The 20,769-nt window shown below is 44.6% G+C and overlaps 1 protein-coding gene across 2 annotated transcripts in view; it reads right to left on the reverse strand.

Moving 5' to 3' along the window:
* Positions 1-20,769, reverse strand: part of traf3ip3 (TRAF3 interacting protein 3) — a 154,861-nt gene that overhangs the window by 119,329 nt on the left and 14,763 nt on the right. For both annotated transcript variants that reach the window (XM_072479882.1, XM_072479883.1), the window contains exons 3-6: positions 18,105-18,255; positions 15,007-15,070; positions 14,399-14,423; positions 13,274-13,303 (exon numbers count right to left, since the gene is read on the reverse strand). In XM_072479882.1, the coding sequence (XP_072335983.1) occupies positions 13,274-13,303; positions 14,399-14,423; positions 15,007-15,070; positions 18,105-18,255 (270 nt within the window). The remainder of the gene's footprint in view (positions 1-13,273; positions 13,304-14,398; positions 14,424-15,006; positions 15,071-18,104; positions 18,256-20,769) is intronic.

A 20,769-nucleotide genomic window follows, 5' to 3' on the forward strand; every position in this document is an offset into this window, starting at 1 on the left:
TGACTGCAAGGGAGGCAGGTAGGGGGATCCTGAGTTTAGGAGTTGAGGAGCCTCAGCCCTTGACCTTGTCCAACAGGTATGAGGTACTTGCTCCCTGTGTGGATGAGGAAGAGGGCTGTAGGGAGGATGCGTTGACTGACCACTGCACCCTGGTACAGGAAGCCATTCAAGAGGGGGGAGCAAAAAGATAAGTGGTAGTTGTAGGGGATTCTATAATTATGGGGATTGATGGCATCCTTTGTAAGCTAGATCGAGAGTCCCGCATGGTATGTTGCCTGCCCGGTGCCAGGGTGAGGGACATCTCTGATCGGCTTGAAAGGATTTTGGAGAGGGAGGGGGAGGATCCAGTTGTTGTGGTCCACGTTGGGACTAACAACATAGGTAAGACTAGGAAAGAGGACCTGTTTGGGGATTATCAAACACGAAGGACTAAATTAAAGAACAGGTCCTCCAGGGTTATAATCTCTGGATTACTACCCGAGCCACGTGCCAATTGGCATAGGGTTGAGAAAATTAGGGAAGTTAACACGTGGCTAAAGGAGTGGTGCGGGAAAGAGGGATTCCATTTCATGGGGCATTGGCATCAGTACTGGGGCAGGAGGGACCTGTACCGTTGGGACGGTCTTCACCTGAACCATTCTGGGACCAGTGTTCTAGCGAATAGGATAAATAGGTTGGTCACAAGGACTTTAAACTAGCAAGTTGGGGGGAAGGGAAGTGTAAAGCTATGGACAGTATAATGGTTAATGGAGATCAAGGCAACAGGTTACGTGACAGGTTATTATGTAGAGATATGGGTTCAAAGACAAGGAAAATTAGGAGAAAGGGTAAGAGGAAAAATAAATTGCGAAAAGTTACTGATCAAGGTGTTAGGATTCATAACAAAGACATAAAAAACAGCATAAGTGTACTTTACCTGAATGCTCGTAGTATATGAAATAAGGTAAATGAGTTGATGGCGCAAATCATCGTGAATGACTATGATTTAGTGGCCATTACTGAAACATGGTTAAAAGATGGTCACGACTGGGAGTTAAATATCCAAGGGTATCAGACTATACGAAAGGATAGAATGGACGGTTAGGGCGGTGGTGTAGCTTTGTTGTTTAAGGATGGCATCCGGGCAATAGTAAGGGATGATATTGGTGCTGTGGAGGACAAGGTTGAATCAATTTGAGTGGAAATCAGGAATAGTAAGGCGAAAAGGTCACTGATAGGAGTAGTCTATAGGCCACCAAATAGTAACAGGATGGTAGGGCAGGCAATAAGCAAAGAAATAACGGATGCATGTAGAAATGGTACGGCGGTTATCATGGGAGATTTTAATCTGCATATCGATTGGTTTAACCAGGTTGGTAAAGGCAGCCTTGAGGAGGAGTTTATAGAATGTGCCCGGGATAATTTCCTGGAACAGAATGTAATGGAACCTACGAGGGAACAAGCGGTCCTAGATCTGGTCCTGTGTAATGAGGCAGGATTGATTAATGATCTCATAGTTCGGGATCCTCTTGGAAGGAGCGACCACAATATGGTGGAATTTAAAATACAGTTGGAGGATGACAAGGTAAAATCAAACACTAGTGTTTTGTGCTTAAACAAAGGCGATTACAATGGGATGAGAGAAGAACTAGCTAAGGCAGACTGGGAGCAAAGACTTCATGGTGAAGCAGTTGAGGAACAGTGGGGAACCTTCCGAGCGATCTTTCACAGTGTTCAGAAAAGGTTCATACCGACAAAAAAGAAAGACGGTAGAAAGGGGAAAAATCGACCGTGGATATCTAAGGAGGTGAGGGAGAGTATCAAGTTGAAGGAAAAAACATACAAAGTGGCAAACATTAGTGGGACACTAGAGGACTGGGAAGTCTTTAGGGGACAACAGAAAGCTGCTAAAAAAGCCAGAAAGAAGAGTAAGGTAGACTATGAAAGTAAACTGGCTCAGAACATAAAAGCAGATAGTAAAAGCTTCTACAAATATATAAGACAAAAAAGAGTGGCTGAGGTAAATATTGGTCCTTTGGAAGATGAGAAGGGAGATTTAATAATAGGAGACGGGGAAATGGCTGAGGAGCTGAACAGGTTTTTTGGGTCAGTCTTCACAGTGGAGGACACAAATAACATGCCAGTGACTGATGGAAATAAAGATATGATAGGTGAGGACCTTGAGATGATTGTAATCACTAAGGAGGCAGTATTGGGCAAGCTAATGGGGCTAAAGGTAGACAAGTCTCCTGGCCCTCATGGGATGCATCCCAGAGTGTTAAAAGAGATGGCTAGGGAAATTGTAAACGCACTAGTGATAATTTATCAAAATTCACTAGACTCTGGGATGGTCCCAGAGGATTGGAAAGTAGCAAACGTGACACCACTGTTTAAAAAAGGAGGTCGTCAGAAAGCGGGTAATTATAGGCCGCTAAGCTTAACTTCGATTGCAGGGAAAATGCTGGAATCTATCATTAAGGAGGAAATAGCGGGGCACCTGGAGGGAAATTGTCCCATTGGGCAGACGCAGCATGGGTTCACAAAGGGAGCCAATGGATGCGGTATGTATGGATTTCCAGAAAGCTTTTGACAAGGTGCCCCACAAAAGGTTGCTGCATAAACTAAAGATGCATGGCATTGAGGGTAAAGTGGTAGCATGGGTAGAGGATTGGTTAACTAACAGAAAGCAGAGAGTGGGGATAAATGGGTGTTTCTATGGTTGTCAACCTGTAACTAGTGGGGTCCCTCAAGGATCAGTGTTGGGCCCACAGTTGTTCACAATTTACATAGACGATTTGGAGTTGGGGACCAAGTGCAATGTGTCAAAGTTTGCAGACGACACTAAGATGAGTGCTGAAGCAAAAAGTGAAGAGGATACCGGAAGTCTGCAGAAGGATTTGGATAGGTTAAGTGAATGGGCTAGGGTCGGGCAGATGGAATTCAAGTGTGAGGCTATCCATTTTGGGAGGAATAACAGCAGAATGGATTATTATTTAAACGGTAAGATGTTAAAACATGCTGCTGTGCAGAGGGACCTGGGTGTGCTGGTGCACGAGTCGCAAAAAGTTGGTGTGCAGGTGCAACAGGTGATGAAGAAGACTAATCGAGTTTTGTCTTTCATTGCTAGAGGGATGGAGTTCAAGACTAAGGAGGTTATGCTGCAATTGTATAGGGTGTTGGTGAGGCCGCATCTGGAGTATTATGTTCAGTTTTGGTCTCCTTACCTGAGAAAGGACATATTGGCACTGGAGGGAGTGCAGAGGAGATTCACTAGGTTGATCCCAGAGTTGAGGGGATTAGAATATGACGAGAGGTTGAGTAGACTGGGACTGTACTCATTGGAGTTTAGAAGGATGCGGGGGGATCTTATTGAAACATATAAAATTATGAAGGGAATAGATAGGATAGATGCGGGCAGGTTGTTTCCACTGGTCGGGGAAAGCAGAACTAGGGGGCACATCCTCAAAATAAGGGGAAGTAGATTTAGGACGGAGTGTAGGAGGAACTTCGTCACCCAAAGGGTTGTGAACCTCTGGAATTCCTTGCCCAGTGAAACAGTTGAGGCTCCTTCTTTAAACGTTTTTAAGAAAAAGATAGATACCTTTCTAAAGAATAAAGGGATTCGGGGATATGGTGTACGGGCCGGAGAGTGGAACTGAGTCCACAAAGATCAGCCATGATCTCATTAAATGGGGGAGCATGCTCGAGGGGCCAGATGGCCTACTCCTGTTCCTAGTTCTTATGTTCTTTTGTACTCTGGAAGTTGAACAAATGTGTTTATGGATTAAATGATGCATCTAGAGTCTGGTATTTTTCGGTAAGGTCAGTTTTGTTAAAGTTAGGCTGTTGCCAGTTGAAAGCAGATCCTGCAATGTTTTACTGGCATTATAAAGGAAATCTTTCTGGCATTTTTATGATGCATGTTGATGATTTTTTGTGGGGTGGGACTAGTGATTTTCAAGCTCTTGTAATCTCTGGTTTGAGGAAAGAATTCAGGGTTGGAAGTCAGGCTTCCGGTGCATTTAAATATATTGGACTGGAAATTGGACAGACTAAATTAGGGGCAACTTTACATCAGCAATCTTATTTGGAAAGCATCACCCCAATAGCAATTAGTCGTGGACGAGTTTCACAAAAAGACGTAATGGTTTCAAAGATAGAAAAAGAGCAACTGCGAAGTTTAATTGGGCAACTGAACTGGTTAGGTAGACAGACTAGACCGGATGTGCGTTTTGATGTCTTAGAGTTGAGTACAAAAATGAATGATCCCAAAGTGGAAGACATAATAAGAGCCAATAAAGTGTTGGCCAAACTAAAAATGCAGGAGTGTGTTTTGAAGTTCCCAGTTTTAGGTGACCTTAAGCACTTGAAACTCATCGTTTTTGTGATGTGTCCTACGCAAATTTGTGTGATGGGGTTTCAAGCACAGGAGGTTTTATAATTTTCCTTTTGGGGAACAATGATAAATGTTGCCCACTTGTGTGGGAAACAAAGAAAATAAGGAGAGTGGTAAAAAGCACTTTGGCTGCTGAGACGTTAAGCCTTGTAGAAGCGGTGGATATGGCTTTTTATATAAGTATGATATTGACAGAAATTTTGCGATTAGGGGATTTGGGTAATATACCTATTGACTGTCACACTGACAATAAATCCCTGTGGGAAAATGTGCACTCTACAAACAGTGCCAATGAAAAGAGGTTACAGATAGACATCGCAAGTTTGAAGCAGATATTGGACAGAGGGGAAATAACAAAAATTAAATGGTCCGACAGGAGCTATCAACTGTCACTGTTTTACGAAAAGAGGGGCGAGTTCACAGAAACTTTTGGATATTGTTAATGAAGGGCGCTTGTTTCTGTGACTTTTTTGTTTCTTGTCCAAAAAAAAAAGGGGGACATCATGTGTGTTTTTGAGTTTCTTGAAAAAAAAAAATTTCTCCATGGAAGGGGAGACTGTTAAGTAATGGGTTAAGAGACATTGCAATAAGTTGTCTCATTTATGTTAAGTATCCATTAATTGACACATATGTAAAGGGGCTTCAGGTGGCCTCAGTCAGGTGGTGTGTGTTAAGAGTTTTGTGCAGAGGCTGTGGAAGTGAAATAAATGGTGTTTGGTGAAAAGGAACAAGAACTTTAGACTCTTCATTTCACAGCAACTAAAACATCTAACAAAGAAGAGGACAACACGCTCCCGGACTCGCAGGTCTCGACACCGGTGCCCACACCACAGCCGGGACTGAGGCGATCACGGCGAAAGGTCAAGGCCCCCAACAGACATGACTTTTAAGACCACTTCACCCCCGCCGGACTCTTTTTTTTTAACAGGGGGTGAATGTGGTAAACCACTGTATTACATTGTGTTGTGTTGTTACATGCCTGGGTTTGTCCAGGCTGGCTTCGCCTGTGGCTCCTCCCGTCGGGCTCATGTTAAAGGTGGCAAGTCTCCGCCTCCGACCCAGTTCGGGACCAGAAGCCAGGAGGCTTGCTGTTTAGTATATTAAAGCCTCAGGTACGTTCATCGCTCGTCGTGTGTTTATTAATGGCATATCAGCGCGGTCGAGCGGGCCGGGTCGCTGTCGGGCTGCGGTTTGTCTTCACAGGTTGGTGGATGTCCAGACCATGCGTGGATGGGGTGAAGGCCGGTAAGTGGATGACGTCTCTGGGATCACGGTTGTGGGTAGACTGGGAGCAAACACCTTTTTCATGAAACAGTTGAGGAACAGTGGAGAACCTTCCAAGTGATTTTTCACAGTGCTCAGCAAAGGTTTATACCAACAAAAAGGAAGGACGGTAAAAAGAGGGAAACTCGACCGTGGATATCTAAGGAAATAAGGGAGAGTACCAAATTGAAGGAAAAAGCATACAAAGTGGCAAAGATTAGTCGGAGACTAGAGGATTGGGAAATCTTTAGGGGGCAATAGAAAGCTACTAAAAAAGCTATAAAGAAGAGTAAGATAGATTATGAGAGTAAACTTGCTCAGAATATAAAAACAGATAGTAAAAGGTTCTACAAATATATAAAACAAAAAAGAGTGGCTAAGATACATATTGGTCCTTTAGAGGATGAGAAGGGAGATTTAGTAATGGGAGATGAGGAAATGGCTGAGGAACTGAACAGGTTTTTTGGGTCGGTCTTCACAGTGGCAGATACAAATAACATGCCAGTGACTGATGGAAACATGGCTATGACAGGTGAGGACCTTGAGATGATTGTTATCACAGAGGAGGTAGTGATGGACAAGCTAATGGAACTAAAGGTAGACAAGTCTCCTGGCCCTGATGGAATGCATCCCAGAGTGCTAAAAGAGATGGCTAGGGAAATTGCAAATGCAGTAGTGATAATTTACCAAAACTCACTAGACTCTGGGGTGGTCCCGGTGAATTGGAAATTAGCAAACGTGACACCACTGTTTAATAAATGAGGTAGGCAGAAAGTGGGTGATTATAGGCCAGTTCGCTTAACTTCGATAGTAGGGAAGATGCTGGAATCTATCATCAAGGAAGAAATAGCGAGGCATCTGGATGGAAATAGTCCCATTGGGCAGACGCAGCATGGGTTCATAAATGGCAGGTCGTGCCTAACTAATTTAGTGGAATTTTTTGAGGACATTACCAGTGCGGTAGATAACGGGGAGCCAATGGATGTGGTATATCTGGATTTCCAGAAAGCTTTTGACAAGATGCCACACAAAAGGTTGCTGCATAAGATAAAGATGCATGGCATTAAGGGTAAAGTAGTAGCATGGATAGAGGATTGGTTAATTAATAGAAGGCAAAGAGTGGGGATTAATGGGTGTTTCTCTGGTTGGCAATCAGTAGCTAGTGGTGTCCCTCAGGGATCAGTATTGGGCCCACAATTGTTCACAATTTACATAGGTGATTTGGAGTTGGGGACCAAGGGCAATGTGTCCAAGTTTGCAGACGACACTAAGATGAGTGTAAAGCAAAAAGTGCAGAGGATACTGGAAGTCTGCAGAGGGATTTGGATAGGTTAAGTGCATGGGTTGGGGTCTGGCAGATGGAATACAATGTTGACAAATGTGAGGTTATCCATTTTTGTAGGAATAACAGCAAAAGGGATTATTATTTCAGTGATAAAATATTAAAACATGCTACTGTGCAGAGAGATCTGGGTGTGCATGAGTCGCAAAAAGTTGGTTTACAGGTGTAACAGGTGATTAAGAAGGCAAATGGAATTTTGTCCTTCATTGCTAGAGGGATGGCGTTTAAGACCAGGGAGGTTATGATGCAACTGTATAAGGAGTTAGTGAGGCCACACCTGGAGTATTGTGTTCAGTTTTGGTCTCCTTACCTGAACATAGAACATAGAACATAGAACAATACAGCGCAGTACAGGCCCTTCGGCCCACGATGTTGCACCGAAACAAAAGCCATCTAACCTACACTATACCATTATCATCCATATGTTTATCCAATAAACTTTTAAATGCCCTTAATGTTGGCGAGTTCACTACTGTAGCAGGTAGGGCATTCCACGGCCTCACTACTCTTTGCGTAAAGAACCTACCCCTGACCTCTGTCCTATATCTATTACCCCTCAGTTTAAGGCTATGTCCCCTCGTGCTAGCCATTTCCATCCGCGGGAGAAGGCTCTCACTGTCCACCCTATCTAACCCTCTGATCATTTTGTATGCCTCTATTAAGTCTCCTCTTAACCTTCTTCTCTCGAACGAAAACAACCTCAAGTCCATCAGCCTTTCCTCATAAGATTTTCCCTCCATACCAGGCAACATCCTGGTAAATCTCCTCTGCACCCGTTCCAAAGCCTCCACGTCCTTCCTATAATGCGGTGACCAGAACTGTACGCAATACTCCAAATGCGGCCGTACCAGAGTTCTGTACAGCTGCAACATGACCTCCTGACTCCGGAACTCAATCCCTCTACCAATAAAGGCCAACACTCCATAGGCCTTCTTCACCACCCTATCAACCTGGGTGGCAACTTTCAGGGATCTATGTACATGGACACCTAGATCCCTCTGCTCATCCACACTTTCAAGAACTTTTCCATTAGCCACATATTCCACATTCCTGTTTTTCCTTCCAAAGTGAATCACCTCACACTTCTCTACATTAAACTCCATTTGCCACCTCTCAGCCCAGCTCTGCAGCTTATCTATATCCCTCTGTAACCTGCTACTTCCTTCCTCACTATCGACAACACCACCGACTTTAGTATCGTCTGCAAATTTACTCACCCACCCTTCTGCGCCTTCCTCTAGGTCATTGATAAAAATGACAAACAGCAACGGCCCCAGAACAGATCCTTGTGGTACTCCACTTGTGACAGAACTCCATTCTGAACATTTCCCATCAACCACCACCCTCTGTCTTCTTTCAGCTAGCCAATTTCTGATCCACATCTCTAAATCACCCTCAATCCCCAGCCTCCGTATTTTCTGCAATAGCCTACCGTGGGGAACCTTATCAAACGCTTTGCTGAAATCCATATACACCACATCAACTGCTCTACCCTCGTCTACCTGTTCAGTCACCTTCTCAAAGAACTCGATAAGGTTTGTGAGGCATGACCTACCCTTCACAAAGCCATGCTGACTATCCCTGATCATATTATTCCTATCTAGATGATTATAAATCTTGTCTCTTATAATGCCCTCCAAGACTTTACCCACTACAGACGTGAGGCTCACCGGTCTATAGTTGCCGGGGTTGTCTCTGCTCCCCTTTTTGAACAAAGGGACCACATTTGCTATCCTCCAGTCCTCTGGCACTATTCCTGTATCCAATGATGACATAAAAATCAAAGCCAATGGTCCAGCAATCTCTTCCCTGGCCTCCCAGAGAATCCTAGGATAAATCCCATCAGGCCCCGGGGACTTATCTATTTTCAGCCTGTCCAGAATTGCCAACACCTCTTCCCTACTTACCTCAATGCCATCTAATCTATTTGCCTGGAGCTCAGCATTCTCCTCCACAACATTATCTTTTTCCTGAGTGAATACTGACGAAAAATATTCATTTAGTATCTCGCCTATCTCTTCAGACTCTACACACAACTTCCCATCCCTGTCCTTGACTGGTCCTACTCTGTCCCTAGTCATTCGCTTATTCCTGACATACCTATAGAAAGCTTTTGGGTTTTCCTTGATCCTTCCTGCCAAATACTTCTCATGTCCCCTCCTTGCTCGTCTTAGCTCTCTCTTTAGATCCTTCCTCGCTACCTTGTAACTATCCATCGCCCCAACTGAAACTTCACACCTCATCTTCACATAGGCCTCCTTCTTCCTCTTAACAAGAGATTCCACTTCTTTGGTAAACCACGGTTCCCTCGCTCGGCACCTTCCTCCCTGCCTGACCGGTACATACTTATCAAGAACACGCAATAGCTGATCCTTGAAAAAGCTCCACTTATCCAGTGTGTCCAAAACTTGCAGCCTACTTCTCCACCTTATCCCCCCCAAGTCACGTCTAATGGCATCATAATTTCCCTTCCCCCAGCTATAACTCTTGCCCTGCGGTGTATACTTATCCCTTTCCATCCTTAACGTAAACGTCACCGAATTGTGGTCACTGTCCCCAAAGTGCTCACCTACCTCCAAATCCAACACCTGGCCTGGTTCATTACCCAAAACCAAATCCAATGTGGCCTCTCCTCTTGTTGGCCTGTCAACAAACTGTGTCAGGAAACCCTCCTGCACACACTGAACAAAAAACGACCCATCTAATGTACTCGAACTATATCTTTTCCAGTCAATATTTGGAAAGTTAAAGTCTCCCATAATAACTACCCTGTTACTTTCGCTCATATCCAGGATCATCTTCGCCATCCTTTCCTCTACATCCCTAGAACTATTTGGAGGCCTATAGAAAACTCCCAACAGGGTGACCTCTCCTTTCCTGTTTCTAACCTCAGCCCATACTACCTCGGAAGATGAGTCCCCATCTAGCATCCTCTCCGCCACCGTAATACTGCTCTTGACTAGCAGCGCCACACCTCCCCCTCTTTTGCCTCCTTCCCTGAGCTTACTAAAACACCTAAACCCCGGAACCTGCAACATCCATTCCTGTCCCTGCTCTATCCACGTCTCCGAAATGGCCACAACATCGAAGTCCCAGGTACCAACCCATGCTGCCAGTTCCCCTACCTTATTTCGTATACTCCTGGCATTGAAGTAGACACACTTCAAACCACCTACCTGAACACTGGCCCCCTCCTCCGACGTCAAATCTGAGCTCCTGACCTCTATACTCTCATTCTCCCTTACCCTAAAACTACAATCCAGGTTCCCATGCCCCTGCTGCATTAGTTTAAACCCCCCCAAAGAGCACTAACAAATCTCCCCCCCAGGATATTTGTGCCCCGCAGGTTCAGATGTAGACCATCCTGTCTGTAGAGGTCCCACCTTCCCCAGAAAGCGCCCCAGTTATCCAGAAATCTGAATCCCTCCCGCCTGCACCATCCCTGTAGCCACGTGTTTAATTGCTCTCTCTCCCTATTCCTCATCTCACTATCACGTGGCACGGGCAACAACCCAGAGATAACAACTCTGTTTGTTCTAGTTCTGAGCTTCCATCCTAGCTCCCTGAAAGCCTGCCTGACATCCTTATCCCCTTTCCTACCTATGTCGTTAGTGCCAATGTGGACCACGACTTGGGGATGCTCCCCCTCCCCCTTAAGGACCCTGAAAACACGATCCGAGACATCACGTACCCTTGCACCTGGGAGGCAACATACCAAACGTGAGTCTCTCACGCTCCCACAAAATCTCCTATCTGTGCCCCTGACTATAGAGTCCCCAATTACTAATGCTCTGCTCCTCTCCCCCCTTCCCTTCTGAGCAACAGGGACAGACTCTGAGCCAGAGGTCTGTACCCCATGGCTTACCCCTGGTAAGTCGTCCCCCCCACAAGTATCCAAAGCGGTATACTTGTTTCTCAGGGGAACGACCGCAGGGGATCCCTGCACTGACTGTTTTTTCCCCGTCCCTCTTACAGTTACCCATCTATCTCCAATCTTTGGTGTAACTAATTCCCTGAAGCTGCTATCTATGACCCCCTCTGCCTCCCGAATGATCCGAAGTTCTTCCAACTCCAGCTCCAGTTCCCTAACTCGGTCTTGGAGGAGCTGGAGATGGCAGCACTTCCTGCAGGTAAAATCAGCAGGGACACTAACGGCATCCCTCACCTCAAACATCCTGCAGGAGGAACATTGCACTCCCTTCCCTGCCATTCCTCTAACTTTCTACCAAGATCTGGCTAACAACTAAATTTTAAAAAAAAATTTATATATAAAAAAAAAATAAAGAATAAAAATTATTAATAACAATAATAAAATATGGTACTTACCTCACACCAAAGGGTTTTATTATTAGGTTAGAGGAGGAGGGCGGGTGGGAGACACTACACGTGTAGTGTCTCGGGTTTCCTCTCCACCAGAATTTATTGGTGAGGGTCTTCCCAGACGTCCGCGGGTCGACTTCCTGTTCCCACCTTAAACACTAGAATTTTTTAAAAAAAATTTATTTAAAGGAGAAACTTACCTCCCAGAAATCACTTCCGCACTGCCCCCGCAGAAATGGACGAACCTGCTCTGCTCCTGCTGAAATCGACTTGGCCTGCAAGGTAAGCAAGTTGTTAATCTGTACTCACCTCACCACAGACAGCGACCTTTTAAATGGTCCCCTCTGTCTCGCAGCCACCGCGCTTTTCAAAATTCCCGCGCTGATTCTAAGGTCCCAGCTCTCACTCCCGAACTCAACAGCTGACCTGCAAGGCAAGTAAGTTAATCTGTACTCACCTCACCACAGACAGCGACCTTTTAAATGGTCCCCTCTGTCTCGCAGCCCCCGCGCTTTTCAAAATTCCCGCGCTGATTCTAAGGTCCCAGCTCTCACTCCCGAACTCAACAGCTGACCTGCAAGGCAAGTAAGTTAATCTGTACTCACCTCACCACAGACAGCGACCTTTTAAATGGTCCCCTCTGTCTCGCAGCCCCCGCGCTTTTCAAAATTCCCGCGCTGATTCTAAGGTCCCAGCTCTCACTCCCGAACTCAACAGCTGACCTGCAAGGCAAGTAAGTTAATCTGTACTCACCTCACCACAGACAGCAACCTTTTAAATGGTCCCCTCTGTCTCGCAGCCCCCGCGCTTTTCAAAATTCCCGCGCTGATTCTAAGGTCCCAGCTCTCACTCCCGAACTCAACAGCTGAATGGCGCAGGAGGATGTGCAGAGAAGATTCACGAGGTTAATCCCAGAGCGGAAGGGGTTGGATTACGAGGAGAGGTTGAGTAGACTGGGACTGTACTCGTTGGAATTTAGAAGGATGCAGGGGGATCTTATGGAAACATGTAAAATTATGAAGGGAATAGATAGGATAGATGCGGGCAGGTTGTTTCCACTGGCGGGTGAAAGCAGAACTAGGGGGCATTGCCTAAAAATAAGGGGAAGTAGATTTAGAACTGAATTTAGGAGGAACTTCTTCACCCAAAGGGTTGTGAATCTATGGAATTCGTTGCCCAGTGAAGCAGTTGAGGCTCCCTCATTAAATTTTGTTAAGATAAAGATAGATAGTTTTTTGAAGAATAAAGGGATTAAGGGTTATGGTGTTCGGACCGGAAAGTGGAGCTGAGTCCACAAAAGATCAGCCATGATCTCATTGAATGGCGGAGCAGGCTCGAGGGGCCAGGTGGTCTACTCCTGCTCCTAGTTCTATGTTCTTATTTGGGGCCGGGTTCCGAATCCGATGCCTCACCGGAATTTGGAGATTCCCGGGAGGTGCGGAACCTGTTGGGAGGCTCGCTGCAGGCCTCTCCCAGCATTCTCCAGTGAGATCACAACGCAGCCGGAGAATCACGCCCATGGAATCCTTACAGTGCAGGAGGAGGCCATTCGGTCCATCGGGTCTAAACCGACCCTTCGAAAGAGCACCCTACCTATACCCAATCCCCACCCTATTCCTGCAACCCCACCCTAAGGGGCAAATTGATCATGGCCAATCCACCTAACCTGCACATCTTTCGACTATGGGAGGAAACCGGAGCACCCGGAGGAAACCCACGCAGGCACGGGGAGAACATGCAGACTCCGCACAGACAGTCACCCGAGGCCGGAATCGAACATGGCATCCTGGAACTGTGAGGCAGCCGTGCTAACCACTGTGCCACCATGCCGCCCTGGTGAAAATCTTTTTGTGGTGAAAATGTTAAAGTAGACATATATAAACTGACATTTACTCTGGTGAGTCTGAACAGTATGTTTTTATGACATAATAAATGATCATTGCTGTCTTCAAGAAACGAATAGTGGATATTACCTTTAGATACTCCGAGAGCTGTTGGATCTCCTGCAAGAAACGAATACAGGTTACATCAATTTAAAGAAACAAAATGAGTCATGGATGAAGGCCAATTAGCACGTCTTTGACAGGAATGTTAATCCCTCCGTAAAGTTTCACTCCACTACCCTACCCTACCCAGAAGATTTGCAGATATTAACCAGCATTTGTAAAAGGTTAAAGCAAAATACTGTGAGTGCTTGAAATCTGAAATAAAAACACATACTTTAGCAGGTCTGGCAGAACCTGTAGAGAGAGGAGCAAAGTTAATATTTCATGTCAAATATGACTTCATCAGAACTGGAACTGAATCTTCAGATCTAAAGAAGTATCATATTCGACTTGAAACATTATCATTTATGAGGTTTTCCTGACATTAATTCAAAGCTTGTTTTTTTTTAGCTGGACATGTCAAATTGACATAAAAACATGATATAATGTGCAATAGAGTTTTCAGCATTCCCACTCCACTGAGTACGTTAAACATCTCTCCCATCTTCTCCCTTCAAGATTGAAGGGAGTTCAAGGGTGCGATTCTTCCAAAACATTTCAAAACTAATTTGTGGCGGGTTTTTCAGGGAGTTTCCCGCTGGCTCTGCCGGCGAATTCCCCACCGTTATTCAACGACACTTAGTCACTTTTTTGGGCCCTGGGGAATTTCTCACTGGTTTAGTACACACTTAGGGTTGGACTCTCCGGTCGCTGGTCAGATGCGGCCGGAGAATCCCGCCTGAGGTCAGTGGAGTACTCCGCCCAATCGCCTTTCCTGATTTTGACCGGCTAATGGAGAATCCTGCCCCAGATCTTTTCACAGCCGATCCCGAAACATTCACTAGGTACGCTCCCCATTAACTACCCCAGTGTAAAAATGAGATTAACGATTGTCAATCCTGTGCCAGGGAGTTCTTGCTTTACATCTTGCCCAATGATCATTCAAGTTATGAGAATTTGTTGATGCAACATCCATGAACACTGTAATTTTTACTGTAATTCTGCTTATTGTTGGTCATGAGTGAACCCCAAGTATGAATTCCTACCCTGTGAAAGGATTGACTGAAACAATAATTCATGCATTGTGTGGACCGTTGATGCTTTTTTCTTTACCTTATCCAGAATAGCAATACCGCAGCTGTAAACGAAAATATTAAAAAAGCATTAGGGACATTCACCGGGCAATGGATTCCAACTAAAATGATGTGATTCATCTCTGTAAATGCTATGCTGCTCCTACAGGATGTTCATATCATAGATGTGTGATCTGTGTATCGATGATCATTTTCATTATGCATAAGTTGTTGTGTTTTAGGTGAGCACAGTTTCCTGGGGCATAGGCAGAGCAGAAATGGTGCCATTGGTCAGATCGCTCTTCCGTTCCTGCACAGTAGTTTGATTTCATCTACCTTGATCACCAGACAAAGATTTTAAAAGGAATTGGCTAAATGAAAAATACTAAACAATGCATAAGATAGTTGAGTGCTGGAAAGAAGCAAGTATCAAAGCTGTTTAGCACAGGGCTAAATCGCTGGCTTTGAAAGCAGACCAAGGCAGGCCAACAGCACGGTTCGATTCCCGTAACAGCCTCCCCGTATAGGCGCCGGAATGTGGCGACTAGGGGCTTTTCACAGTAACTTCATTTGAAGCCTACTTGTGACAATAAGCGATTTTCATTTCATTTCAAGTAACAGTCCACATGATGGCAGGTGTATACATACTCTGTTTGTTGGCTTGCTTCTTTCTTCATGAGTTCACTGTCTGTGCCTGAAGGCACCTGTATGGCTGTTCAAACAAGGGGTAAGATTGGATACGTAAGTGCTGTGACGGTTAAAATACCCACATAAAAGCTAAGAAGCAACAAGCGTAGGAAAATTGACCTGTTTCTACAACAAAGTATGACATTTGTGTCTATTACATTACTACATTAATAGATGGACTATATGTAAATAAATAACAATCGTACATTGGTCCACATTTTCCTCTCAATGGTGGAGGAACAGCTCGACATTCACTTTGTTACAAGCTGACCACAAGAGTTTGGTGGGCCTGGTTTTTCGAAACCCTAATTTCAGTGTACCTTGCACCAATTCAATGAGGCGCCCTCTTCTAAAACAGACCTGTGGTACCTGTAGGCAGCACGAAAAACAACAAACTCTCCAATAATCAGATTGAAGAATTCTCAAAAAGTCCAAAACAGCAACTTTAAAGCTGGAAGTAGAAATTAGATTTAAGTTTAGAGTACCCAATTCATTTTTTGCTATTAAGGAGCAATTTAGCGTGGCCAATCCACCTACCCTGCACATCTTTGGGTTGTGGGGGCGAAACCCACGCAAACATGGGGAGAATGTGCAAACTCCACATGAACAGTGACCTAGAGCTGGGATCGAACCTGGGCCTCGGTGCCGAGAGGCAGCAGTGCTAACCAATGCGCCACCCTGCTGCCCTAAATTAGATTTAAATTATGTACAGAAAGACAAATAAAGATTGGAAAAGACAGATGGGATTAAGAGAATGACAAAAAAAATTGGAAAGCAGAATCGCTTCTATTTAAAAAAAAATCTCCATCATTAATTTGGTTTCTAAGGGAATGGGACTCCACACTTATAAAATAAAATTTTCGGGTGATGGAGGTTGTTCAGCGATAATTATTACTTCTTACATTGTTAAAAACTCATTTCCTCCTGAATGCACCTGTCCTAATATTTTCAGTCATCTGTAATGTGGAACGAGTGAGTGCCTGCTCAGCAGACAATTCAATACAGAGTTGATTGAGACTGCAATAGTGAGCTGTGCAAAGCAGCAGGTTATAGCTGTCGTAACCTATGGATTTATTTTCTAATGCTCTCGTAAACCACTTTGGGGCGGGAATGTCTCGTCCCAAACCTATGGATTTAACTGCTAATTTACATTTAACTGCACTTAACTGCTAATGTGCAGGAATCAGGGGCTGGATTTCATGCTCTCCTGCCAGGGATTTGAAGGCAGGGCAGGCCACCTTATCAGTGGCGCTTGGCCAACCTGCCCACCTGTGGGCCAATTGAAGCTCTCAAATGGGCAATTAATACCTGCTTAAGGGCCTCATCCCACTGCTGGGTTTTAACTGGAAAGGGGGTTTCCTACACCATGCCAACTGCCCAACCCAACAGCACTTCCTGCTCAGCCTGGGAATGTGCTGAGAGGGTCCCACTTTAATGCACCACCTAGACTCATTGTAGGGCTCTTTCAAACTTCCCCAGTTTCCCCTGCCACCCTCTCCAGACTTTCTATCTGGCCCCTCACTTCCCTTGCACTCCTCACTCAACAAGCCTGCCAATTCAACTGCAGTGAGACCCCAAACACACCTCAAATCCCAAACTCAGCACAACACTCCGTCGTCATGGCCTTGCTGTAGTACCAGCAGTGGCCACCTTTCCTGGTGGTGTTGTCAGTATTGGGGTGCTGCCTGCTTCTGATTGACAAGCAGCTCTCTGAGGCATGACTTCCAGTTGCTCGGGGCAGAGGTCCAGCCTCAACTAGTGGATCGAAGATTGTGGAGGCATTGGTGATGATCTTTCAGGAATCACTGGAGGCAAGAAGGGTCCCAGAGGACTGGAAAGTGACTAATGTAACACCACTGTTTAAGAAGGGAGTGAGGCAGAAGATGGAAAATTATAGGCCGGTTAGCCTGACTTCGGTCATTGGTAAGATTTTAGAGTCTGTTATTAAAGATGAGATCACGAAGCACTTGGAAGTGCATGGTAAAATAGGATTGAGAGCACGGCCTCATCAAAGGGAGGTCATGTCTGACAAATCTGTTGGAGTTCTTTGAGGAGGTAACAAGGAAGTTAGACAAAGGAGAACCAGTGAATGCGATTTATTTAGATTTCCAGAAGGTCTTTGACAAGGTGCCGCATAGGAGACTGTTGAATAAGTTAAGAGCCCATGGTGTTAAGGGTCAGATCCTGGCACGGATAGAGGATTGGCTGACTGGCAGAAGACAGAGAGTGGGGATAAAGGGGTCCTTTTCAGGATGGCAGCCGGTGACTAGTGGTGTGCCTCAGGGGTCTGTGTTGGACCACAACTTTTTACAATATACATTAATGATCTGGAAGAAGGCACTGTTGCTAAGTTTGCAGATGATACAAAGATCTGTAGAGGGACAGGTAGTATTGAGGAAGCAGAGGGGCTGCAGGAGGACTTGGACAGGCTAGGAGAGTGGGCAATGAAGTGGCAGATGGAATACAATGTGGAAAAGCGTGAGGTTATGCACTTTGGAAGGAGGCATAGACTTTTTTTTAAATGGGTAAATGCTTAGGAAATCAGAAGCACAAAGGGATGTGGGAGTCCTTGTTCACGATTCTCTTAAGGTTACCGTGCAGGTTCAGTCGGCAGTTAGGAAGGCAAATGCAATGTTAACATTCATGTTGAGAGAGCTAGGATACAAGAGCTGAGATGTTCTTCTGAGGCTATATAAGATTCTGGTCAGACCCGATTTGGAGTATTGTAACAGTTTTGGGCCCCATATCTAAGGAAAAATGTGCTGGCCTTGGACCTCCAGAGGAGGTTCAAAACACAATGAAATGAAGCAGAAGATTGATAGTAACCAAAAATTGACAATTGATGCCAAATTAACCAAATCATCTCTTCCAAAACTTAATGTGGCACAATACAGCGGTCCAGAATATAGCAATCAGCCAGGACAATACTGTCATGTGTTCCAGCTTCAGGTCCAGAGGCTCATGTATTATCCTTCATTCCAAAATAAAGACTTAATTATGTCTTAACAATGTAAACTATCTTTAACTTTAGACTCTTATTGTTCTTCTCAGATATTCACCTTTATCCCTTTTAGAAACCTTCTTGATGGATGTGTCACATTGGACTGTTGCACTGATGTGGAAACTGACATTTGGATCCTTTGTTCCCCAGTGAGAATGTTGGTTAGCTAATGGGGTGTCATTGTTGCTCGAAAGGAAGTGTGGAGACATCTGTAAACAGAAAAAGAGCTCACTTAAAAAATTATTGGTCAACAACAAAGTGCTCTTCTACATAGGATGGGGACAATTCCTTCTCATACGTAAAAATAAAACTCCTTCCCCTCAGCAACATTGACAGGGAGCATTCTCCAGAGGCTTTAATGGACACATACCAATGTTTGAAAGGATTTTTAAATGCAGCTCAGTAGAAAATTAGCCATGTTTTTGTTTGAGCAAGTGACTCTCTTTCTAACTTCTCTTGATACGAATCTACACACAGATAATAATTGAACCATGGGCCATCACATTAGTCTTCTAATTGGGAAAACTTTCCAACTCAACTTGTTTTTTGCCAGATAATAAGGAATGGTAAATGCCATCATGTCAAAGTTGTGAGGTCATCAGTCTTCATTTTAATAGTAAATGACTTTCGCCTGCATTGCATGGATGAACATAATGTTCAAATTGTCAACAATTCCGCAGGACAGTGGAATCTTTGTGCAGTGCTTCCATTTCTCGCTACATAAAGCAAACTTTACAGATACAAATCACCACATCAATGCTCAAGTAAGTCAAATTGAAACAGTGTGATCACCCTATAGGAGAACCCTCAGTCCAGTTCCCACCTCTACTGCACTGAGAGATTAGTGGGTACAACAATTTATTAATATTGGCTGCAGTGGAGGCTGTTAGGATTAATTATTGTTTTAAAGTATTCTGAAGTTACTAATTCATCGGCCGAAGATGTCTGGTATGGTAAAACACCCAGACTCATTTCCATTTTATTAACTTGAACTTTGTCTTCAATAGTTTGGAACCAATTGCCCAAAAGTTCCTTGATCCAGTTCAAACCGAAATTTACACAATGTCTGTGTCGATCTTGCTGGTGAGAATTTATGCCCAGATTTCCTGCATCAGCTTATTTACCTCATTTGGAAATTAAAGAGGGAAACAAATGCAATTGATGCACCACCAGGGGCAGTATTGAGTGGGCTGCTCTCTCCTGTTGTAGTGTCTCAATCTCAGAGCCTCATATCGCTGTTCCTCTTCCTCTACAATGCAGAACAGGGAGATGACCATTAAGAAGACCATTCCATCTGCTTAATCCTTCTGACTCTGTGCATGTGTTAATGGGGTAAGGGTCTGAAAAATGTCATGTGTGCTGAGGTTGACAATAATTTTGCTTAACTACAGAACAGATCTCAGTATAAGATTTAGCTTGAATTTGTGACAAAATCGTTCTAACAAACTCCATAAATGTCAGTTACATGGATGTATTGCGCCAACATTTTGATCTGGCAATCTACACTCGTGCAATATCGACATAAATACAGGAAACTTTGCCTGCTCCTCTTTGCATTGGGCTTGTTTGGGGAATGGGGGCTTTCAGTGAGTAGAAGAGGATTCCTGCACACGTCACAAAAGTGACACAAACAAGTGAGGAAATTTGCCTAAACTGATATTTCAGCATAAAACTGGCAAAACCAGTTCAATGTGAATGTGCTAACAAAGAAATGGCAGTATAATAGTGTAATAGTATAATATAATATAATCTTTATTAGTGTCACAAGTAGGCTTACATTAACACCGCAGTGAAGTTACTGTGAAAAGCGCGCCTGTTCGGGTACACAGAGGGAGAATTCAGAATGTCCAATTCACCTAACAAGCACGTCTTTCAGGACTTGTGGGAGGAAACCGGAGCACCCGGAGGAAACCCATGTAGACACGGTGAGAACAGACAGTGACCCAAGCCGAGACACGAGCCCGGGTCCCTAGCGCTGTGAAGCAACAGTGTTAACCATTGTATATACATAGCACATAGGCCACAGTTATGGTAAGGATTTCCAGGAAAATCTGGGATAATATAAATGTCTTATCAAAGAATTTACAGTGCAGAAGGAGGCCATTCGGCCCACCGAGTCTGCACCGGCCCTTGGAAAGAGCACCCTACTTAAGCCCACGACTCTACCCTTTCCCTGAAAACCAATAACCCACCTAACCTTTTTGGACACTAAGGGAAATTTAGCATGGCCAATCCACCTAACCCGAACATCTTTAGACTGTGGAAGGAAACCGGAGCACCCGGAGGAAACCCACGCAGACACGGTGAGAACATGCAAACTCCGCACAGACAGTGACCCAAGCCGGGAATCGAACCTGGGACTCTGGAGCTGTGAAGCAACTGTGCTAATGACTGTGCTACCGTAATCTTGCCTTATCACAATCATTTTTTTCTGTACTGCTGGAATTTCCTGCCATCGAACATTATATTTTTTGTTCAAAAAAGTGATTATACACTACACCCACTACATCCAGGACCTCACTTCAGATTGGATACAATTAGTAAAATGAAACATTGGGTTGTATCCCCCAGCCACATATTCCTTGTGGTTTGTCAATGTGAATTCCCATTGAAACCACCCCACACCTCTGCAAAATCAGTATCAGGGACGCACTGCCAGTGGGAAAATTCCAGCCCTTATTTGGTTCCTTTGCCAGCAATCAGTGTGACGAGTGAAAGACTTT

The sequence above is a fragment of the Scyliorhinus torazame genome, chromosome 17 (genome assembly GCF_047496885.1).
Source record: "Scyliorhinus torazame isolate Kashiwa2021f chromosome 17, sScyTor2.1, whole genome shotgun sequence".
Classification (NCBI taxonomy): domain Eukaryota; kingdom Metazoa; phylum Chordata; class Chondrichthyes; order Carcharhiniformes; family Scyliorhinidae; genus Scyliorhinus; species Scyliorhinus torazame.